The sequence below is a fragment of the Coenobita brevimanus genome, chromosome 35, assembly GCF_032717465.1.
Source record: "Coenobita brevimanus isolate Jiangsu-jjx chromosome 35, ASM3271746v2, whole genome shotgun sequence".
NCBI lineage: Eukaryota > Metazoa > Arthropoda > Malacostraca > Decapoda > Coenobitidae > Coenobita > Coenobita brevimanus.
In genome coordinates, this window is record NC_136988.1 from 1132165 (window position 1) to 1157691 (window position 25527).

The 25527-nt window shown below is 39.6% G+C and overlaps 1 protein-coding gene across 1 annotated transcript in view; it reads left to right on the forward strand.

The window, feature by feature from the left end:
• The window catches only part of Patronin (calmodulin-regulated spectrin-associated protein patronin), a 111695-nt gene extending 90326 nt beyond the window's left edge, over positions 1-21369 (forward strand). The window contains exons 21-27 of the mRNA XM_080269650.1: positions 736-946; positions 1968-2081; positions 3954-4061; positions 6601-6765; positions 18020-18244; positions 19126-19408; positions 21225-21369. Coding sequence (XP_080125776.1) covers positions 736-946; positions 1968-2081; positions 3954-4061; positions 6601-6765; positions 18020-18244; positions 19126-19408; positions 21225-21369 — 1251 coding nt within the window. The remainder of the gene's footprint in view (positions 1-735; positions 947-1967; positions 2082-3953; positions 4062-6600; positions 6766-18019; positions 18245-19125; positions 19409-21224) is intronic.
• The last annotated feature ends 4158 nt before the right edge of the window (positions 21370-25527 follow it).

Below are 25527 nucleotides of genomic sequence, written 5' to 3' on the forward strand. Positions count from 1 at the left end.
ACTAGTGGGACAAGGTCTTCCAATCATACATATCTGATAAACGTTTGAATTTGAGATATTGTCCATTTGATCGTGCATGGTGGTGATAGTTCTCTCTCTCTCTCTCTCTCTCTCTCTCTCTCTCTTTTTTTTTTTAGAACTTACCTCACCTCATCCATGGGTGGGAAGAGAGGTCAGGATGATGATGATGATGATGATGATGATGATGATGATGATGATGATGATGATGATGATGATGATGATGATAATGATGATGATGATGGTGGTGGTGGTGGTGGTGGTGATGGTGCTGGTGATGATGATGATGACAACAGTGGTGATGATGACACTGATTGTGGTGGTGGTGGTGATGTTGAAAATGATGATAGTGATGGTGGTGGTGGTGGTGGTGGTGGTGGTAATGACAGTACTGATGGTGGTGATGGTGATGATGGCAACAGTGAGGATAATGACAATATTGATGGTGATGATGATGATGAGGATGATGACAGTAGTAATAATAATGACAGTGATGGTGATGATGATGATGACTGTTGATAATGGCAATACTGATGATGGTGGAGGTGATGGTGATGATGATGATGATGATGATGACTGCAGTAATAATAATGCCAATAATAATGATGATGACAGTGTTGAAAAAGACAGTACTAATGATGATGATAATAATAATAATAATTACTATAGTACTGTATAAATGAATTTACTGAATCATAAACGTTTCTGCTGCTGTAGGGTCGGTATTACGAGCCTCCTCCGGGCATGAGTCCGGACCCTTCTAGTTCCTCGCATGGGAAGCCATCCGTACGGTTACGAAACAAGCCTCCTGGTGGTGGCCGCCCTCGCCCTAAGACCATGGCAGGCTCCTCGGGTCATCACGATGTGTCGGACGGGGACCTCACGCCCAGCCGGGACAGGAAGGGCAGCTCACAGAACATCGTCGGGGGTAAGTCCACGCAGATTTGTTCCCTCGGGTGCATCGTGAAAACCGAGTGAGCGAGGCATGAGCAAGTTCCTGATTTTTGACTTTAGAATGCCACCTGAACCGATCTTCAATATGGCTCACTGTTATCTTTTTCCTTTTCTTGGGGGGAACAGTTGTATGGGCTTCTGTCCTGTGGTTCCTTCTTTCTTATGCCACACTGGAAATTGGCTCTCTGTTATCTTGGTTTTGTTTTTTCTTGGAGCGATCTTATGGGCTTCCGTCCTTTGGTTCTTTCTTCCTTGCATTAAAAGAAACACCTGTAATTTATGAGATGTGGCCAGCCTGCATCCCACACAACAGAGTGTAGTCAGCACAGGTACAGAAAACCAAGACGCTCTATTATCTCATGAATGAAGAATTGTTAAAAATCGGGAGTTTGTTCAGACCTTTGCACTCACGGTTTTTGCAATACAACCCCCACGGCCTTTCGTTTGGTTGTATTGTTTTGTGCATGTGTGAGGCCGTTAAACATGGTAAGTGTCAGGAGCAATATCCAGTAGCACACTAGCATGTTTGCATGGTTGTTTTGATAACTAGAAAGACCTGATTTATATTAATGTTTTTAGTAACCCATTTGGAGCATCGTACTCAGAAGTGATCACAGGAAGTCAGAGTTTTTACAGAGCATATTATTCATCTAATCTAAGTGCCTGTGCTTGAACAGAAGACAGAAGAGTGTTGAATATGATGCTTCCACAGTTTTTTCTGCCCACAACACCACTTCACTTGCACCACTGACCCCCTCCAGCCGTCATCAGAATTAACATGTGATAATAATTGTCCCTCCCAATGCTGCTACGATTAAGTCTGCCCACCACACCACTTGCACCACCATCCCCCTCCAGTTGTCCTCAGAATTAACACGCAATATTAACCGTCCCACCCATGCCCCTCTGATCTACACTATAACCCTACTTGAGCACGGCTTGCCCTGTGCACCCCCACTGAGGCTTACGTGTGGTGTTGTGTGTGCGTGTTGTAGAGGTTGCGAGGCGCGGTGAGGGCGGAATGCGGAAGAGCAGCGGCCGGTGGGGGTCCTCGCACTCCCTATCCCGTGCTCAAGGCTCTCGTGGCTCCAGTAGCAGTCTGGCCGGAGGTAATATCCACCCTCTTCCCCACTCCCTGTCTCTCCCTCTATCTCTCCCTCCGTTCATTCCTCCCTGTCTCTCCCTTTCTCTCTCCCTCCCTTATACCCCTCCTCTTGTTGCTTCTACCTGTAAAAAAATAAAACGAAGAAGAAAAAGTCACTTCCTCTCTCACTCACCCTCTATTATTTCCCTTACCCCCTGAAACTTGAATCCACTATAGTCCCCTTCACATCCTCATCCTATTATTGCCATTACTTAAAATACAAGAAGCTCAAGTCTGTTAATGTAGCAGATAAATTAGTGTAATAGAGTACAGTAATGCTAAGAAGAGAGTAATGTTTGTATTAGAGTACAGTACTGCTAAGAACAGAGTACGGTACTGTTTGTATTAGCTGTATTATGATATCTGTAACCTGTAGCAGTATTCATTGGGTCTTCTAAATCTCTAAAAGTATTGCCCTAACCTTGTATCTTAGTAGACTATCATAGAAACTAGTAATAAGACTCCTTTTCAATAGATATTACTTGTCTAGTGTCCTTCCATAATATTTCTCCCTCCCCAGTAAAGCAGTGTCCCCTTTTCCACAGGTAAATGTATATGAAGTGTTGATATATTTTTGTGTTAGATTCAAATAGTGTTTTTACTGCACACCTTTGTATATTATAGTTTTTGGTTAGTTTGTATTCAGCTTTTAAGGTCAGAGATACTCATTCAAGATTTTTTTTTCTCTCTCTCTCTCTCTCTCTCTCTCAGTGAGTCGAAGTGATCAACTCAAGAACTGTCTTCCTCTGTCAGTATTTCTTACTGCCTGTGAACTCTAGTCTTTCAAACGCAGTGTGTCCAATCATCTTATAATGCATGGATCTTGAATATGGCTCTCTCTTTTTTTCTTGGAGGGAACAATCTTTCAGACATCTGGTCCTTTGGTTCCTTCTCCCCAAAAAATAAAAAGAAGAAGAAGAGCATGACAAACACTTGCTTCCCCAGAGTTGTTTCCCCACAAACTTCAACCTACAGCTGTTCAAGTCTAACTGTTACAGATATTTTATGAATGGAAGATGCCAATAATCTGGTGTATGGATTATTTTTTTTATTCATTTTTTTTCCTTCCTCTGTTCTGTTATAAAAAAAAAAAATGGGGGTGGGTCACATGTTAAATAATTTTGCTCACAAGTAAAACAGAATTGGCTGTATAGTAATTGAAAGAGACCGGCACAGTATAATTGAATGATCAGTTTTAAATATTCATATGTTCTTTACCAGTGTCAGTATAGCAATGCATGAATACTATGAAAATTTTCTATATAAGCCTGTGTCATATAAGGGTCACAGTTGAGATTGGTGTGCAATATATGGTAGTGAAAGACAATAACATGGAAAGTGAGGGGCCTCGATACTGGGCTGAGGGTTGTATTTCTAGTGCTATACCCTTTTCACCCTAACCTGGCCTAAAATTTCACCCCCTTAGCTTATTTGACATAGGCCAGTGGAAGAGGAAAATAATAAACTTTCCATCTCACCATAGCTCTTCTTTGTGACTAGCATCATATTTTATCATTAATCTATCAATACAACTCAGCATTCAAGATGGAGAGATGGCAGTTTTAGGTCAAGTTAGAGTAAAAATAGTATAATTAATGTAGAAGAAGAGATGGCAGTTTTAGGCCAGGTTAAAGTAAAGGTAGTATATTTTATGATGATGAAGTGGCAGTTTTAAGCCAGGTTAAACATAGTATAGTTGATGTAAAACAAAATCTGAATGGGTATCTCTGGCGTTGCACAGTTTTGCAGTTTTCCGGGTGGTGTGTGTTAGAGTTGGTTGTTTGGTGTGTGTATAGGCGTGTTGATGTGTGTATAAGTGTGTCCCCCCACCCACTAGACTACCCCAGCACCCCACGCACCCTGGACCGCGGCCACACTGGGAGACGGCCCACCTCAGTCATTGGCTACTCCTCCCTGGCCCGACCCGAGGACAGGAAGGCCTCACGTATGTCACCTTTCTCCTTAGTACCCTGCATGCCTAGCTGTTACATTGTGCTCTTTTACATAGTACATAGAGAGTCGCACCATTTTGTAATAAGCTGTGTACGAGCCCACATAGCATAATAGCCTGGGACAGTAAAGTTCTGGCTATTTATCTCTGTGGGTGTTGATATAGAGTTCATTACACAGAAAATGCCATTAATATCCTTTTTATTGATTTACCTCTCATACTAATACGATCATTACACTTTCCAGGCACAGCAATGAAGTATCCATTAAGTTTCATATGTAACAACTCACTATTTTGGCTTACAAGATTTCGTTTGCAGATGTAGTAATGTAGTGGTAGTTCAGTAAGTGTTGTAGCATCGTTTTAGGCAGAATTAACCGGGCATGGAGTGGCAAAAAAGTTGATGAAGAAACAGTAAAGATTTTGGGGTGAAAATTCTTGTCATTACAGGCTTTCCCACACCTGATAAGTCAGTTTGTATCGAGGTGAAAAAGATCGTGTGTATGTATATTTTTTTACTTTTTATTATTATATTATTATTATTATTATTATTATTTATTATTTTAATTTATTTAATATTTTTTCCTCCTACCTATCAATCAACAGTTTTAGATAACAGGAAGACATTTTTCTGCCCCCATTTACTGAGCAATTATTTGATTACATTTCAGAGAAGGGAATTGAGTATTAAATATAAGTTTACATATGAAAGTGAGGAATATTATTATTATTTTGATTGTGTTTATTATTATTAGTTATTATTATTTTTATTATTATTTTTTTCATTATTATTATTATTATTACTATTTTTAAAAGAAATCTCAGTAGGGTATTGAATTAGGACAGAGTTTATGGGCTAATGTTTTGGTGTTACAGTTTGTCGTGGGATTCTATACTCATTTCACCTTAACTTGACCTAGATTTTCACCCTTTTCCGGCTTATTTTATGTCAGTCACAGAAAAAAAAAAAAAAAACAATACTATGGTGTTACATCCTAATAGCACTTCTTCATGACTAGCATCATATTTTAGGATTAGTCTATTCTTTCAACTCTGAATTAAAGATGGAGAGATGGAATTTTTATGCCAAGTAAGAGTGAAATGAGTATAGATGTAGTAACTCTGGATTCAAGATGGAGAGATGGAATTTTTAGGCCAAGTTGGAATAAAAGGAATATAGTTGTAGTGTATATGGTATTTAATTGTCTTATAAGGTCGGTAAAGAGTACTGAAGGTATTATTAATAAGGTAAGGTCCTTGTCTCAGGCCTTTGCATCTTAACCCATGCAGTCCAGTGATTTATTTTAGTCCAGATGATGTGTAGCAGTGTAGTGTAGTGTAGGAGCAGTGCAATGTAGGGTAGCAGTGTAGTGTAGCAGTAATGTAGTGTAGAAGTAGTGTGATGTAGCGTAGCAGAAGTGTAATGTAATGTAGCAATGTAGTGTAGTCGTAGTGTAGTGTAGTGTAGTGTAGTGTGTGGCATAGTAGTAGTGTCAGCAGCATAACCCCAAGTTCACCGGAAATTTGGACCTTGTGGACTCCTGGCTTAAGTTTCCCTTCTCTGGCAGTCCACCATCCTCCTTTTGGGGGTTAGAGCTGAGGAATATTAATAGGTGAGCTGAGGGATATTAATAGGTGAGCTGAGGAATATTAATAGGTGAGCTGAGGGATATTAGTAGGTGAGCTGAGGGATATTAATAGGTGAGCTGAGGAATATTAAGTGGTGAGCTGAGGGATATTAGTAGGTGAGCTGAGGTATATTAATAGATGAGAACTGAGGGTGCCTGGCTGTATTGGTGCCACCACATGAAGGTATCCCTGTATCATTTGTCTGTCATTTGTCCGTCACCAAGTCATAGCAGATGTAGATTAAAAAAATACTTCACTGGATTTGTTGGGTTAAGCCTCCCCCGCCCTGTTAAGCCTTTCCCGCCCTGTTAAGCCTCCCCCGCCCTGTTAAGCCTCCCCCGCCCTGTTATGCCTCCCCTGCCCCATTAAGCCTTTCCCGCCCTGTGAAGCCTTTCCCGCCCTGTGAAGCCTTTCCCGCCCTGTGAAGCCTTTCCCGCCCTGTTAAGCCTCCCCCGCCCTGTTATGCCTTTCTCGCCCTGTGAAGCCTTTCCCGCCCTGTTAAGCCTTTCCTGCCCTGTTAAGCCTTTCCCGCCCCGTTAAACCTCCCCTGCCCCGTTAAACCTCCCCCGCCCCGTTAAGCCTCCCTCGCCCCGTTAAGCCTCCCCTGCCCCGTTAAGCCTCCCCTGCCCCGTTAAGCCTCCCCTGCTCCGTTAAGCCTCCCCTGCCCTGTTAAGCCTCCCCTGCCCTGTTAAGCCTCCCCCGCCCTGTTAAGCCTCCCCCGCCCTGTTAAGCCTCCCCTGCCCCGTTAAGCCTCCCCTGCCCCATTAAGCCTTTCCCGCCCTGTTAAGCCTTTCCCGCCCTGTTAAGCCTTTCCCGCCCTGTTAAGCCTCCCCCGCCCTGTTAAGCCTCCCCCGCCCTGTTAAGCCTCCCCTGCCCTGTTAAGCCTCCCCCGCCCCCACCACAGTGTATGGCTCCCAAGGGACGGGCCTAAACTATGGCGGGGGTTACCAAGTGCATGAGGCCCGTCGACCCAGCCTGGCCGTAGAGAGGGGCGAGCCTAGGACCCGCCGGGCATATGGGGGCTCCACCGGGGGGCACAGACGCTACCGGTCCACAGGCAACCTCAGTGGTAAGCCCCGCCACAGGGACCTCTCTTGCCGTGGGGTGGGACGACCAAAACACATTATGATTGATTCCCTGCCACAGCTGAATAATTTCTTGGAGGAAGGACAAGCAATCTACTGACTTCCAAGCTTATTAAATTCTTCCAAGCTCTTGTCCCCTCTGTAAAATCAAAATATACACTCAAACCTTGATTTAAGGGACTAAATGAGGAATCAACTTGTCCCTTACTTGAAAATGTCCCTTACTTGAAAATGTCCCTTACTTGAAAATGTCCCTTACCTGAAAATGTCCCTTACTTGAAAATGTCCCTTACTTGAAAATGTCCCTTACTTGAAAATGTCCCTTACTTGAAAATGTCCCTTACTTGAAAATGTCCCTTACTTGAAAATGTCCCTTACTTGAAAATGCCCCTTACCTGAAAATGTCCCTTACTTGAAAATATCTCTTACTTGAAAATATCTCTTACTTGAAAATGTCCCTTACTTGAAAATGTCCCTTACTTGAAAATGTCCCTTACTTGAAAATATCTCTTACTTGAAAATATCTCTTACTTGAAAATGTCCCTTACTTGAAAATGTCCCTTACTTGAAAATGTCCCTTACTTGAAAATGTCCCTTACTTGAAAATGTCCCTTACTTGAAAATGTCCCTTACTTGAAAATGTCCCTTACTTGAAAATGTCCCTTACTTGAAAATGTCCCTTGTTTTACCACATATAAAGACAATCTTATTATGAAATGCAATGACTGTTTCACTTATCTTACTTATTTATATGATTATGAATATTATTTTACGGGTACTGTATAAAGAAACATATTAATGTGTATAACCTAGACATTACCTATCATTTTTGAATGGTCTTGTCCGTTTGTCAGGTAGAATATGGACTCCCTTAAATCCTAAATCCCTTAAATGGAGATCCTTAATTCGAGGTCTGAGTGTAGTTAAAAAAGGCATATTACCGGGAACTACATTGTGGTTTTCCTAGGACGAGGAGGCTAGACGCTTCCAGGCTTCCTAGAGTCTTCCAAGTTCTCGTCCTCCTTCTGTAAAAGCAAATTATAGTTACAAAGGACATGTTACTGTATCAGGAGCTGCTTTTTGGCTTTGCAGGATAGACAAGGAAGGTGAGAGCAGGGACGTAACAGACCTCCCTCTTCCTGCAAATCAAAATAGGCGTCACAGAAGGGAATTAATCGTAAACGTGTTCCGGAGTCCCACCCCAGGCCTCGTATGCCCTCATGGTGGCGGTGGCAGTTTGGCTTTCCTCGGGGTGTAGGTGTAGTCGGGATGATTGGCTTTCCTCTGGGTGTAGGTGTAGTTGGGATTACATGCGTGGTGGAGGATGATTAACCCTGTGTAGTTGTAGTCTGGGTCGTGTGTGGGGCTTCTGTGCTGGGTGTAGGTGTAGCCTGAGTCGTTTGTGGGGCTGCTTCTGGGTGTAGGTGTACAGTAGTCGGGATACACGTGTGGTGGTGGACGATCTAACCTCACATAGTTGTAGTCTGGAATCGTTTGTGGTGGTGGATGATTGGATTAACCTGTACATTACGGATCAGTCTCAGAGGCAAATTATTAACTCCACATATTTGTACGGTAAATGTGGAATAACTTGTGGGTTGGTGGATGATTATATTAACCTGTACAGTGTAATGATGACTCTCTTTTAATCTTGCTTCGGCTCTGTCTTGTGTTTTGTTTTTCTCTTGGAAGGAAGAGTTATTGCGGACTCATGGCCTTTGGTTCCATCTTCCTGGCATTAAAAAAAAAAAAAATCCTCTGCCTATTGGATACACTTTTGTGAAGAGATCAGTGGGATTATTTGTAACCCACTTAAGGTGTTGTGAAAAAATTAAATAAGTTTGTGGTAGTAAAAGCCCCATAAGATTTTTGAGAAGCTGGGAGGTTAATCTAGGGCAAATTTTGAGCGAAAGATGCTAAATTAGTGTGGGTTTAAATCTCAACTGGGATGTTTATGTGTAGTGTTTTTCCTGGATGATTTTGAGTAGTGGTTTTCATGGGATGTTCTTGAGTCATGTTTTTCCGGGCTTTTGAGTGAATTTTGATGATTTTAATGATTTCAATAGATTACTAAGGAGATGGCGGCAGGGTTTAGCTTCAGATTGGTTCAGTTAAGTTAGTGTCAGTGAATTATTAGTCATAAATATAAAGTTTGGCCAAAGTAGCATTTTTACAGATACATGGTAGCTAATAGTCCTGTAGCAGGAAGGTGATGGGAATTATTGGCTTGTATATAATGTGTACATAATGTATGATTTGTACAGTATTAGTTGTACAACACAGGCAGGTGACTGCATATCACAGCCTTTAAAACATTAGTTGCTGAAATACAGATTATTTTTTAAAGATAAAATTGAGAAGCATTGTAAATATTTGAGAGGATGAAGAAAATATAGCATAAAATTTTGTCACAGTTTAGTACAGTATTTAAAACAGTTTTAGATTTTTGTAAATACAACACCATGATGCAGTGACGAGGAGCCTACACCAGTGGTGCTGTGCACCCTGGGTGGAGTAACTGCAGTGTTCACCCAGGAGCCAGACTTCCTTATATTTTGCTGCACCTCATCATGGGAAGGACTCTGAACTGGCCGTGGTGAGGCGCTGTCCGCACCAGGGTGCTGGATGCCTACATGGTTTACTGCTGTACTGTACCTGTTGGACAGCCCCACTGAAGCAGTTACAGCATAAGAGCCTGTGGTTGATGGGTTTATTCAATTAGACAGCCTGGGGTTAAGCAGCAACAACAGTCACTTCTCAGTTCCTTAGTTTCCCCACCTTCCACATCTCCGTTTTTACCCCCTGATTTGCCACAGTATTTATATTAACTAGCAGCAGGCCCTTGAACCTCTCACCATTCATACCCCCTGTCCCTTTTTGTGCGTGTCATTTCTAGTGTTGTGTCTGCTAACAAAATTTACCGTAGTTAGCCACGCTGTATATGCTTAACTAATACATTAAAAAAATATATATATATATATATAAGGGTTGAGGTGATGGAATACTAACTAATAAGCACATTTTTATTTTTATTTTTTCACGTACTGGATGATCCATTATTTAGCACTTTGTTTACTGGTTGTGGGAATGATTGAAGGATTTGTAGTGTTGGGAAAAAATAATTATCTTTTCAGCATTTACTTATGTTTAGCCTACCCACCATCCATTCACTCGATGTAGTGCTAGTAAGGTGGCTCCACACTGAGTGACAAACCAAATGGTTTCTTGTAACCCAGGAAACCATTTAGTACATTTGGTGGTAATTATATAGCCAAAATGAGACATGGTGTTTTAGTGGGGTAAGGATAGTGCTTGGTGGTGGCTACCATCATCCACTCACTTGATGTAGTGCTGCCTACTTCTTCCTTCACCTTTATCATTCTTTTTCTCAGTGTGCACTCCTCTCTTCCTATTTCTCCCATCTTTCCTGTCACTTTTTATTACTCTTCTTTCCTTTTCAGGTGGCTTTACATTGAGTGACAAGCCTAATGGTTTCCTGTAAGCCAGGAAACCATTTACAATGCTGGGTGGTAACCATATACTGTAACCAACCCATATGTGTTCCCTACATGCCAACAAATGGGTTGGTGGAGGGTTAGTGCCCCTCCCCGTAAAACAACCAACACAAAGACAAATGGCCACCCCTTAAGGGATTATGGCGTCTGGCTATAGATGGGCAAATAGGTGGGAGGTTGTGCCAGATGTTTGCATATATTCTTGCCAGATGTTTAAATATTGCCAGATATCTTATTTGCCTCCTGCTTGGGTCCTCACACTCCTATTGGCCCAGTAAAGGATTGATAGATAAATAGATAGATAGATACTGTAGATAGATAGTTGGATAGGTAGATAAAATATAGATACTATAGATAGATAGTTGGCTAGATAGATAAAATGATACTGTAGATAGATAGTCGGCTAGGTAGATAGAAGTTCTTTGTGTTATCATATTGTTCAAAGAAATTTTAAAAAATGGGGAAGTGTCTTTAAATATAATCTTTCAAATTACAGTCTCTCTCTCCTGGACCATTTTGAAATCCCTTGAAAGCATCATTTTGAAATTCAAATATCAAGTAACTAATTTCTATATCAAAGTTTATAATATCCATCAGTCAATCAGTAAAACAAATCAGTTAGTCAGGAGTAATTTGGAAGTCATTAAAATTCATCTGATTCAGTTTACTGTTATTTATTTATTTATTTATTTTTTTTCACTTGGGTGTTGCTGCAGGACTCCGAGTAAGAAGTATGTTTCGTTGGTGTATATAACGCCCTGTAGTGTGATACAATACAGTGCAGATTCAGATATCCACACCATGACTCAGATATCCTCACCATTACTTTCTTGCCTGAATTTCCCTCCTAATTTTACCTCTTGTACGATTCAGAGATTTGCCTAAAGAATTGCCTGTCTTTCACTATATTTTCTAGCTGCCTGTCTTTCACTTGGTTTTCTCAGCTGTCCAGTTCCTGTTTTGAAATTCGCAATTGCTCAATCAGATAACCACACAATTTCTCTCTTGCTTGTATTTCGTTCCTGATTTTACGTCTAGTGAAGTACAATAATACAAATTGCATGTTTCTCACTTCATTTTCTGTGCTGTCTAGTTCCTGTTTTGAAATACGAAATTGCTCACACAGATATCCACACCATTACTTTCTTGTCTGTTTTTCTTTCATTAATTTTACCTTATGTGAAGTACAGTTTAAAGATTTGCCTAAAAAATGGCCTTGTCTTTCACTTTATATTCTTTGCCGTCCAGTTCCTATTGTGAAATACGAATGTTGAAATTCCTCGCCTTTCACATTATTTTCCACGCTGTCTACAGACTGGATTGGTAGAAAGATGAAACAGTTATTCAGAACCTGTCGATTTTTTTTGTTTGTTTGTTTGTTTTTCCCACTATATAAAAATTCAAATCAAAATTAATGTGCTTTTGTGCTAGAGCATATATTTAGATGTAGTTCCTGATAGATACACTGTGCCTTCCTTAAAATCTTGACTATCTCTCGGCTTTTGTAAATGTCTCTTTTTTATATAATTATTTCTTGGTTTTTATAATTATCTCTTGGTTTTTGTAATTATATCACGGTTTTTATACAGTGAACCCTTGATGCTCGTGGACTTGAAGCTCGTGGATTTGATTACTTGCGGATTTTTCACTCATGATTAATGATAATGAATAATGAAATAAAATGATAAAATGTGGAGTTTGAATGGCTGGCACGTGTGTACTTGGTGGCCACCAGATGGCAGAGCGTCACTCAATCTTGAGTCAGCTCCCTCCCAAACTTAGGTTGCAATTGTGCACTTTCCCTCCACTGTCATCTAATTTTCTCAAATTTGCTGTCAACACGGCCCAAAAACGCAAGTTAGATAACCGATGAAAAAGTGGAAGTGCACAAAAGAAGACCAAAAGGCAAATGAAGGTAATGACTCTCCCCTGGTGCCAGCGGGGATGCAGATGATGCACAGTAAACATCTCACATCAATCGTAACTCATCATACTTAACTACACTTTCAATAATTAATATTCCTACAGAAAGGTGATTTGAGGAGAATGTATTGTACATTGGTGGGAATTGATGAGAATATATTGATATTACTATACTGTATGATATTTTAAAAACCTTTTATTGTGCAATTTATTGTATTTTGTATTATGTTCATGCACAATCATTTATCGTTATCATTGAAGCCTTAGAGACCGTTTTCTTTATCATATGGGGATATTTTCAGTGTGGGAGGGGTAACAGTTATTGCGGGCTTGTGGCCTTTGGTTCCTTCTTCCTCGCATTAAAAAAAAAAAAGTTAATTTGATGCTCGTGGATTTTCGATTCTCGTGGGGTGTCTGTTCCCTTACCCCGGGAGCATCAAGGGTTTACTGTAATTCTCTCTCGGTTTTTATAATTATCTCTCGGTTCTTATAATGATCTTGGTTTTTATCATTCTCTCTCAGTTTTTATAATTTTCTTAGTTTTTATAATTGTGTCAGTTCTTATACTTGCTACAGAATCATACCAGTTGCTTGACTTTCTGTAAAATAATGTTTGTTTATCCATTTACTTTTGATAAAACCCACATCATTCTGTAAAAGTTTCTCTTCAATCAAGTTTGCTTTAAATACAATCCTAACTAGTTTCGTACTGTTTTACAAAGTTTTAAATCCTATCATTTTGCTTACCAATTTTTCTGTTAAAAACCTATAGTAACTCAGTTGATGGGATAACTTTTTTTTGTTTTGTTTACTTAAAATACAGACTAATCAATTTTGTTACCAGTTTCAAAATTTCAAATCTCATCATTCTTCTTCCCATTTTTCTTTCAGTAAAAATCTTTATTAACTCAGTCTGTGTGATTTTCTTTTTTCTTTTTAGTTTACCTCAGATTCAAACTAACCAATTTACTTCATCATTTACAAAATTTATAATAATTTACAGACTCAATTCGTATTATTTTGCTTGCCATTTTTCTTTCTATAAAATGCTATATTAACTCAGTGTGTGGGATAACTGAGGCTGGTGCTGTGTTGTGCTTGTACAGTGTTGGCCAGCCGCAGACCAGCACAGTGTTCATATTGTTCTAGATTTTGTACCAGCAGTGAAGATGCATTTTGTTCCAGCAGTGACGATGCCATTTTAACACCAACTGCTTCAGGGACGCGTATTTCCTAGAGTAGACGTGCTAGAGATTTACGGAGACAGTATAGTTAGACTCTTTACATAATTCAAAATTTTGGGCCCAGATTGAGGAGAAGTTTAGTTAAAAAAAAAAAAGAAGAAGGAAAAAAGAAACAAGAAGAGGAAGAACACTTAAAATTCAGCTACTGATTTCCATTCTGCTTTGGGAAATTGTTGTCATTTTTTTTCTTTTCCTTTTTAATATACTCTAGTCTACACTACCTTTAAGGAAAGTAACAACAGTCTAAAATCTGTAAAACAATATGGCTGTGCTTGAAATATAATAGTTTTCATCTGTTTTATGTTTCATTAGTCAAAATTTTACATTGTACTTTATTGGATCCTGAATTTTGCTGTTATCTTTTTTTTTTTTTTTTTTTTTTTACAATCTTGTTGGCTCATGGCCTTTGGTTCCTTCTTTCATGCATTTAAAAAAAAAGAAAGAAAGAAAGGACATCCATTTTTTCTTCTTGGGCCCAAAATTCAAAACTACGCTTTTTAATTTCAAAGTAGCAGAGATGAAAATTGACTTGTATATATTGTTGCTTTACTCTAGTCATTTTATGCATAGATGTGAGGGTAGTAAAGTAAGGTTATATTGTTAAGCTTGTTCATTTGTACATAAAAACTATAGTACGTTTGTAATTCATAGTTTGTGCTCACCTTTGTGCTTCTGTTACTTGCTGAAGGGATGTCATTACCAAAGTGTATCAGTTTATTGATCTGTCTATCTATCTATCTATATCTGTCTGTAGTCAGACGCCTTAATCCTTAAGGGGTGGCCACAGACAAATCACCTCCATGTCGTCCTGACCCCTGCCATTTCACTGCCGTCCACCCAGTCCACACACACCCTCTCTCCTATAATCTCTCCACTCTATCCCCTCATCTCATCACCAGTCTCCTCCTCCCTCTTCCTCTCTCCACCTCACTCACGTACACTCTCCTCATTAGTCTCTCACTCCATCCTGTCCAAAGTGTAACACTGAAAGAAAATTTATCATTCTTGTGCTGAGGTGGTTGTCCCAAAGTTTTAAAAAGCTACATGAGACGCTGTTCATGATGATATTGTTGTCCATAGAGTTAAAGAAAAAAAAATGCATTTATTATTATTATTATTATTATTATTCACTCACATCTTAAATGTTGGGACCAACTGTCTAGCCCCGGGCTCCTAAGCTCCTCATGGGGCAATGTAGGATTGGATGATGGATGGATTATTATTATTATTATTATTATTGTATTTATCAATCTATCTTTCTATCTATTGCCAGACACCTTAATCCCAAAAAAGAGGTGGCCACAAACAAAACGCCTCCATGTCACCCTGTTCCCCACCATTACTGTACACTGCTCTCCCCCCAGCTCACACGCCCTCTCTCATAGTATTTTTGTTGTTATTTATTTTTTTATTTTTTTTTATTTTTTTTTAGATATCATTGGCCGTTGATAGTGTGTGTAGGCCATTTCGTTTGTCAGCTCTCCTTGTGATCTGATCTTGAATTCTCTCCACTTAAGACTCTCCCTTTCCACCTTTAAGTAGCGTCTGGGCATTTACTTGTTAGGTGGGAGGGAGTATCATCCACTCACTTAATGTGCTGCCTACTTCTTCCTTCACCTTTGTCATTCTTTTTTTTTTTTTGTGTCTGCCCTCCTCTCTTCCTGTTTCTCACCGTCATTCACTCACTTGATGTAGTGCTGCCTACTTCTTTCTTCACCTTTATCATTCTTTTTTTGTGTCTGTCCTCCTCTCTTTCTATTTCTCACCATCATCCACTCACTTCATGTAGTGCTGCCTACTTCTTCCTTCACCTTTATCATTCTTTTTCTGTGTCTGTCCTCCTCTCTTCCTATTTCTCCCATCTTTCCTGTCACTTTTTATTACTCTTCTTTCCTTTTCAGGTGGATTTACATTGAGTGACAAGCCTAATGGTTTCCTGTAAGCCAGGAAACCATTTACAACGCTGGGTGGTAACCATATAACCAACCCTTATGTGTTCCATCCGTGTCAGCAAGTGGGTTGGTGGAGGGTTAGTGCCCCTCCTTGTAAGACAACTAACTAAAAGACAAACACCGGGATTATGGCGTCTGGCTATAGATAGATAGATAGATAGAAAGGCCTTCCTCATCCAGTCCCTATCCACCCTGCACTCAGCCAGATCAATCCACCTTCCCCATCCCTATCCACCCTGCACTCAGCCAGATCAATCCACCTTCCCCATCCCTATCCACTCTGCACTCAGCCAGATCAATGCACCTTCCCCATCCCTATCCACCCTGCACTCAGCCAGATCAATCCACCTTCCCCATCCCTATCCACCCTGCACTCAGCCAGATCAATCCACCTTCCCCATCCCTATCCACCCTGCACTCAGCCAGATCAATCCACCTTCCCCATCCCTATCCACCCTGCACTCAGCCAGATCAATCCACCTTCCCCTTCCTCTCAATCTTTCCACACCATCTCAAACCATCACCTTAAGATTAAATATCAGTAAATCTCTGAAGTGAAATCCTGGATCCCATTTTCCTTCAGCCAGTAGGAGGAGCAAAAGGACATGAGCGGGAACTTTGAATTTGAGATGTAGGGAAGAAGATATTTTGATTTATAGTTTGTGTCTATTACTAGCATTTTCAGCTGTTCAGTAATGTGTTTTGGGTGTGTCGTGGACTGAGAATAACCCAATCAGTTCAGCATTTTTATTATTATTATTTTTTTTTCACATATTCTGCTTCCTCATGATTATAATTCAGCTGAGGAGGGATATATCAAATACTAGGATTCTCAGCCATCCATTCATGTGTTGTAGTGTGTGTGTGTGTGGGTCTGAGAATAACACATTAAATCCAGTACAGTATTTTATTATTATTATTATTATTGCTATTACTATTATTAATACTATTATTATTATTCTTGTCTTTTCACATTACTGCCTCTCCCTTAATTTTATTCAGCAAGACTTTTCAAACTTGTAGGATTTGAATGTAGTTTTCATTAACCCTAAGACACACTTTGAATTTGAATAATCTCATCTGGAGGTGTATTAAAAACATGAAAAATGCGTAATTGAAGGGGTAAGCCTCTCCACTCCAACCTCAACCAAAAGAACCATGTATAATCCTTGTAATATTTTCTCCCATATATTTAAAAATTGTCTCAGTATTGTGATTGATCAGACAACTACATTCAAAATTGTCACTACTTTGAAAATTGCCTAAGTACTGTAATGGATCAGACTGCTGCTTTGAAAATTGCCTAAGTACTGTAATAGATCAGACTGCTGCTTTGAAAATTGTGTAAGTACTGTAATAGATCATAGTACTTTTTTCATCACCCCCAGTTGTAGAATTTATATAAGTAACTTGATTACTCCTTGATGTACTGCACTAATATTTATTGTGTAGGAAGGAAATTGTTTTATGCGTTAATACTGCTCATACGACAGTTCATGTGTTGCTGAAAAATTGTTGGCATGTATGATTTCAGTCACCATTTCTGAAAATTTTTTTGTAAGATTTGAGGCATGTCATATCAAAAAAATTGTTGGCTTTTAAAATTTCAATCATAGAAAAATTGTTGGCTTTTAAAATTTCAGTCATAGAAAAATTGTTGGCTTTTAAAATTTCAGTCATATATCAGAAAAATTATTGGATCTTAAAATTTCAATCGTATATCTAAAAATAATTGTTGGCTTTTAAAGTTTCCGTCATATATCAGAAAAATTATTGGCTTTTAAAATTTCAGTCATATATCTGAAAAATTCTTAGCTTTTTTAAACTTTCAGTCATGTATCTAAAAAAATTGTTGGCTTTTAAAATTTCAGTCACATATCTGAAAAATTGTTGGCTTTTAAAATTTCAGTCACATATCTAAAAATAACTGTTGACTTTTAAAATTGTCATATATCTAAAAATAACTGTTGACTTTTAAAATTGTCATATATCTAAAAATAACTGTTGACTTTTAAAATTTCAGTCATATATGAGAAAAATTATTGGCTTTTAAAATTTCAGTCATGTATCGGAAAAATTGTTGGCTTTAAAAATTGGTCATATATCTAAAGAAAATTCTTAGCTTTTAAAATTTCAGTCACATATCTGAAAAATTGTTGGCTTTAATAATTTCAGTCATATATCTAAAAAAATTGTTGGCTTTTAGAATTTCAGTCATGTCTTGTCTGAATAATTAACCTAGTTTTTAACCCCCACCCCCACCCCCAAAAAAATAGTACCGTACCATAAAGAAAAATTTAAATCATCTATTGTTTTAAATTTTAACTGACTCCAATAACTTTATTTTTATTTATTTATTTATTTATTTCAACAGATTTATATTATTCAGCTTTGGAGAGACATTTTGAACTGGGGGAGTTAGATTTGGCTTTCCCTATCTCTTTCGGTTCTAGATGTCTGTAAGGGGAATGAAATTTTATGGTGGGAACAAGAATTAACTGTGAAGCTAGACGAGTGGAGTAAATGTGTGTGTGTGTGTGTGTGTGTGTGTGTGTGTGTGTGTGTGTGTGTGTGCCTCAGTTAACAGTATACATGGTGGTGCAGGTCAGAGCGAACACGACAGTCTGGTTTACCACATGAGCGAGGACAGTGGTTTGGGCCGTGCCACGCCACCCCGCCGCGCCCCGTCCCCCGGGATGGCGCGGCACCTCCCCTCACCCTCCGGCCCCGGGTCTCTGCCGCCGGGACTGTTCTCCAAGCGACGGCCGGGTGGATTTGACGACGCAGCCAGTGATATCTCCACCACCAGCTCCACTATGGACTACTTCGGTAAATAATGACACTGATTTATATTATTACCTGCCGTATAAGGGGATGACTGTGACATATTTTCTCCTTCACCTCTTTCGGGTCTTGAATTTGGCTCTCTCTTATCCTATTTTTATTTTTTCATGGAGGGAACATTCATGCAGACTCACCATAAACTGCTCTAGTAAATAAGCACATACTGGATGATTTTATTCCGTGCTGTATAAGAGGATGATTGTAACACATCTTCTGTAACCTGGGTATCATTTCTAACCTCTTTGAGATTTTGAATTTGGCATTCTGTTATCTTGTTTTTATATTTTTGTTGAGGGAGCAGTCTTGCGGACTCCACCACGTACTACTTCACCAAATAAACACTATATAGTTGATTATATAACCTGTATTTGTAAGGGGATGACTCTAGCACTCTTTCCCTAAGCTGGTGATCATCTTTAATGTCTCTTAGATTTGTTAACATTACCATCCAGCATGTTTAAATCTTTGAATTCTTAAATTTAGAACAAGAAAATGTTATCATTCAGCATGTTTAAAATGTGACTGAATGAGTGAAGAAGAAAATTATTGTCATCTGTTAACATTACCTTCCTGCATGTTTAAATCTTTGAATATTTAAATTTAGAAGAAGAAAACCTGATCATTCACTATGCATAACCCTTCCTCCTTCCTTGCTCAGGTCCCAGAGAGAGAAAGAGGGAGAGTTCTAAGAAAGTTGTTTGAATGAAGAGCAAGAAAAACAAGCATTCATCCTGCCTAACCCTCCCTCCTTCACTACTCAGGTCCCACAGAGAGAGAGAGAGAGAGACTTTAAAAAGTTGTTTAAATGAAGAGCAAGTAATGCATAATTATTCATCATGCCTAACCCTCCCTCCTTCACTGCCCAGGTCCCAAGTTGTTCAAGCAACCAACGGCCAAGTCCAACCGCACGATAATCCTCAACGCTGTGGAGTACTGCGTTTTCCCCGGCATGGTCAACCAGACGGCCAAGCAGCGGGTCCTGGAGGAGATCGCACGTTCCGAGTCCAAACACTTCCTCATCCTCTTCCGCGATGCCGGCTGCCAGTTTCGTGCCATCTACTCCTTCAATCCAGAGTCTGAGGAAGTGTACAAGCTGTATGGCACAGGACCTAAGATGGTCAATGACAGGATGTTTGATAAGTTCTTTAAGTGAGTTTAAGAATTTGATGTTCCTTGAGTCTTGGTGGATATTCTTTAAGTGAGCTTTGTGTGGTAGTTGGTGGTGACCATCATCCACTTGATGTAGTGCTGCCTACTTCTTCCTTCACCTTTATCCTTCTTCATCTGTGTTTGCCCTCCTCTCTTCCAATTTCTCCCATCTTTCCTATCAGTCTTTGTAATTCTACTTTCCTTTTCAGATGGCTTTAAGCGACAAGCCTAATGGTTTCCTGTAAGTCAGGAAACCATTTACAATGCTGGGTGGTAACCATATAACCAACCCATAAGTGTTCCCTACGTGTCAACAAGTGGGTTGGTGGAGGGGTAGTGCCCTCCCCGTACATCTAGGACTTCTGTTTAGACTGACACCAGATAATTTTGTTTAGTATTAAAACAAAACAACTAAAGTGTTAAAGGATTTAGAAAATTTATATATTTTCTTGGTGGCATTTTACGTTTGTTTCCTTATTTCATTTGAGGATATTTGTTGTAGTTTTTATGTTTATGTCTTTAATCTCGTCATTTTGGTGACATAGTTATGCTTGCTATCACCAGAATATATATTAATTTTGGTTGGAAATGCTTCTTGAAATGGAGAGGTTACCTACGTACTTATTTACCCAGTCATTACAGTTAGTCTTGTATCGTATTGTATCTTTTATAAAGGCTCCAACACGCTTTCATCCGTCAGCCTTGGTCAGCTAGTGGCAGCTCTCCATGCTGCTTGATCTTTGTCATTTTCCCTACTCAGTCCCTTATCTCTGACGTCTCACTCTGTGACCTCATCCCAGGTCTTTTTTGGTCTGCCTCTTGCAACACTACCCTCAGTGTTCACATTTCTCACCTTCCACACCCACTTGTTATCCTCCATCCTCTTCACATGGCCAAACCATCTCAATCTGCCCCCTCCTCATCACAACACCAGTACATTCCAGTGCCATCCATCCTTTTCTCATGCCCAAACCATCTCAGTCTATCCCTCCTCATCACAACACCAATACAGAATTGGAAAGAGTGGATAGAGAGGATCCCTTTGTGTTGGATGATGGAAAAACAAGAGATCATGACTTCAAGTTGTGGAAAAGTAGATGTCTTAATGATCTTAAAAGGTTCAGTTTCCCGAATAGAAGCATAAGTATTTGGAATGACTTAGACGAAGAGGTGGTGCAGGCAAAGAGCATTCATGTGTTTAAAACTAGACTGAATAAATGTAGATAAGGAGACAGGACAACATAAGTTTAGCTCAATTCCTGTATATTACAAATAGGTAAATACAGATGGATAAATACACTCTAGTCTCCTCATCACAGCACCAATACGTCAGTCCCATCCTTTCTCTGCACATGCCTAAATCATCTCAATCACTCTCTCCTCATCACAACACCAATACACTCCAGTCCCATCCTTCCTCTCAGCTCATCTCTTATGACAAGCTCCCCATAGGTAAATAAACTTGACTATAGGTTGCAGGAATTAGCCCACAAAAAGCATCAATCAGTCTATCTATTACCAGGTGCCTAAATCCCATAAGGGGTGGCCTCAAACAAATCGCCTCCATGTCACCCTGTCCCCTGCCATTTTATTGCCCTGTTTCCAGCTCACACCCCCCCCCTCTCATATACTTCTCCACACCATCCCTCCATCTCATCCTTGACCTCCCCCTCCCTTTCCCCCCCTCCACTTCACTCACATACATTCTCCTCATCAGTCTCTTGCTCTCCATCCACTCCGCATGTCCAAACCAAATCTCCGTATTAAAAACATCCCTATATTAAGACCATTAACTCTGATCCTTTCTCACTTGCAGATACAACTCAGGAGGAAAGTGCTTCTCACAGATCCACACCAAACATTTGACGGTGACCATCGACGCCTTCACCATCCACAATTCTCTGTGGCAGGGGAAGCGCGTCAACCTCCCCTCCAAGAAGGACATGACCCTTGTTATCTAATGCCCTGTGTCGTTAAGTTTCAGGGCCGCTCCTGCCACACTTAGCCATTCACTGCAACACCTCGGCACTTGGTACACTCCCTGGGGTAATGACGAATGTGCTGTAATTGATAAACCGAGAGAATGGAGGTTAGGTAATGGATTCTCTCTCTCTCTCTCTTTCTCTTTCTCTCTCAATGCCTTCGGAGCGCAGACTAATACAATACACTCCATTGAGGAACTCCGAAGGTGCCATGTCTCCAAAAATCATGATTCTGGCCTCCATGTTTTGAAATTTGATTATGGTGCATTTGTTGTTACATTGTGGAGTTCCTCATGTGATAGTACTTGAGATTATTATTATTATTATTATTTTTATTATTTTTATTATTATTATTATTTTTATTTTTATTTTTATTTTTTTATTAGTTACTATGCTTCTCATGGGGCAGAACAGGATTAGTTGATGATGATGATGATGATGATGATTGTATTATTATATTATTTTTTTTGTGTGTTTTTTGACCCTATTCTTCTCAGCTAAGGATAACCCCTAGCACCTCTTCCTTAGTGATTTATTTTGCAGACTAACCCTTAATAATTTCATATAAGTCTTTAATATCAACCTAGAGAATAAATAGCCTTCAAGCAAACATTAATACCTCGACTTAGGTGGAATAAATAGGATAGGAGAGGACGTTAAGCTTGCCCTGTGCTAAGATAAACTAATAAGGAAGAGGGGCGGCTTGAGAGAAATTTCAATGCTGGAGAGATAGTGATCCTTGGAATATCCCTCTCATCCTTCCAGGCATTGAATTGAGCTTCCAAACTTCTTGAGTAATTTATCATCATCTGAACAAATTTATCGGCCTTTTGCATTTCCGGAAAAGCGTCTTATTTTCAAATGACAAGAGCCGTTTTATCTGTCTGCTCACACATGGTAGATTTGGGAGTATGCTTGCCTTAGTGCTAGCCAGTGAGCTTCAGGGGCTGTTGTGTCAGTTTAAAAATTCTGTCTTTGATTTTCAATTTGAAAGACCACCAGCCTTTTTATTATTATTTTTATTATCGTTATTATTATTGTTGTTGTTATTATTATTATTATTATTATTATTGTTGTTATTATTATTATCACATACCTAAACAAGAAGTAATACAAATGAGGAGTGTTGCAGTGTGTGGTGTGGGTGGGTGTGGCTGGGGGCGGCACTTAGAGCTTTAAAGGGAAGATGGTGAGTGTGTGGGAGGGGAGATTTAAGTCCTGCCATTTTAACCGCCTTTTCTGGGGCATGATGCTTTCTTGTCGTTAGGGGTGTATTTCTGGTGGTTTCGGAGGTCCCTAACGCCTCTTCTATAGTGATTTATTCTGTACTTTTTCTTTTTAATGAAAGAAGGAACCACAGGCCAGGAGCCCACAAGATTGTTCCCTCCAAGAAAAAGTAAGATATCCAATTCAAGATCTGTTCATTTCAAGATGCCTGGACACTTAGTATCCTCGTTATCCCTTAACGCCTCTTCCATGGTGATTTATTCGGTACATTACACCTCAGTACCTTGGTTATTGATACAAACGTTCGTAGTAATTAGATGATACAACACAGAGATGGAGGGATAGAGTGGAGAGGTATATGAGAGAGGGGAGGTGTGAGCTGGGTGGAGGGCAACGAAATGGCAGGCGACATGGAGGCGATTTGTTGTGGCCATCCCTTACGGGATTAAGGCATCTGGCAATAGATAGATAGATGATAGATGGACGGTTTCTCAGTATAACAACAATATAATTAACATGCCAGAGACTTTAGATACAATATTCTCCTCTGCATTATTGATATGAACTTAAAATTGAATAAATAGCATGGGAAAAACTGTTAAGGTATAATATTCAGCTCAGTACAGTATGTAATGGAAGCAGACTTGTAATATTAAACAGTATACTTAACATACCAAGTACAAAGAGGGTGTGATATATAATAAAATGTACTAAATCACTATGGAAGAAGTGTGAGAAATGTAATAAATCACTTGTAATAAATTGTTAAGGAAGAAGTGTGAGGAATGTAATAAATCCAGGAAGAAGTGTGAAAAATAAGTCACTAAAGAAAAAGTGCTAAGGAAGAAGTGTGAGAAATGCAATAAGGAAGAAGTGAGACATGCAATAGATCAAGGAGGAAGTGTAGAAAATGTAATAAATCAAGGAAGAAGTGTGAAAAATAAATCACTAAGGAGGAAGTGCTAAGGCAGAAGTGTGAGACATGGAATAAGTAGAGGAAGAAGTGTGAAAAACAAATCACTGAGGCAAAAAGTGTGAGAAATAAATCACTAAGGAGGAAGTGTGAGAAATAAATCACTAAGGAGGACGTGTGAGACATAAATCACCAAGGAAGAAGTGTGGGAAGTGTAGTAAATCAAGGAAGAAGTGTGAAAAATAAATCACTAAGGAGGAAGTGCTAAGGCAGAAGTGTGAGACATGGAATAAGTAGAGGAAGAAGTGTGAAAAACAAATCACTGAGGCAGAAAGTGTGGAAAATAAATCACCAGGGAAGAAGTGTGAGAAATAAATCACTAAGGCAAAAAGTGTGAGAAATAAATCACTAAGGAGGAAGTGTGAGAAATAAATCACCAAGGAAGAAGTGTGGGAAGTGTAGTAAATCAAGGAGGAAGTGTGAAAAATAAATCACTAAGGCAAAAAGTGTGAGAAATAAATCACTAAGGAGGAAGTGTGAGAAATAAATCACCAAGGAAGAAGTGTGAGAAGTGCGAGGCCTCCGAACCCACCTCAAGTACGATCCTGAGCCGTCGAGGGGGCCGGTAAATGCCAAATACATAGGATCACAAACGAGGAGCCATACTGGAACTCTGGGTGCATGGGGTAATCATTTTTTTAGCCTATAATCGCCACTGCGTACGAGGGACAGCGCCTCGGAGGTGGAACGTGGTTATTTTTTCTTATGATTCCACCCGGGCACCAGCGAGCCTAAAGGGGCAGTGAGAGCAGGGCACATACCTTTTATCATAACATATTTTTTTTCTCTTGGCAATGTTAACTAATGCAATTCCATGTAACATTCGCTTCTCATACTAAATCTGTGATTCTTGTGATCGTTAGGTAAGACTTGCATCAGCCGCATGTAAGTTTAGTCTCCATGTATTTTATAGGGTGTCTGTGGCTTACAAGGATGCACAGAGGTGGCATAGACTGGAGGTAATTATAACGCTGGTCTGGAGGTAGCGTTGCCTGCGTAATCTTGACCATGATGGAAATTCCAATGTTTTTTCTTCCCTGACTGCCTCACTCCCTTGGTGTATTTTTCATTTCATTCTTTGTCGCATCCAGACTCTTATCAGCTCAAGACTTCAGATTAGAGAGGTTAGATCTAGAATTCCTAACCCCTCCAGCACACCAGGCCTCTCCAGAGTTGCATAAATTCATTCACCGTTGCATGAATCAGCTAAAGAATGCAGCTTAGGAGAGGCAGTGAACTAGAGAGGTTAGAACTAGCATTCCTAACCTTTCCAGAATAGGACTCAAGTTGCATAGAGTCATCCACAAGTTGCAAGAATCAGCTGAAAAATACATCAGTGGTTTGAGCGGGTCTAAGGAAGGTTTTCTCAGAACTGTAAATATAAATATGTGATACGGGAAGCTGTGGTTGCATTCGTATTCTTTCCCAAATACTCACACGGAAAGCTGTATAGCGGAACAAACGGTATTTCCACAGGTTGGACGCGTTTCCATAGCTTTTGTATTGAAGGATTGTTTTCATGTGTGTCTTCGTCTGGCAATCCAAAAAGTTGTACTGCTTTCATGACATCTTTATTTCCCCACGAGAGAAAAAATATATATATCACCTCATTCGTTGATATCGCCATTTCAAAGTTTTATCTCCAGTTTTGGACTTTTTTTTCTTTTTGTTTTGTTTTTTTGCTGGTATCTTTTAGGAGAGGGGCAGTAACGACCTGTTGGCTATTTATATACTGGAGAGAGGGTGCTCATTCATTCATATTTACTAGTGACTGATGTACATGATACTGATTAACCTGTAATAGTTATCTTCCTTCTGTGTCCGTGGTTAGGCCTCAGCTCACCTCCTCACCTTGCCGTACCGGAGCATCAGTTAATCCATTTCATTTTTAACGTATAATTAGTAGTGCCAAGCTACTGGGGGAAAAAATATATATA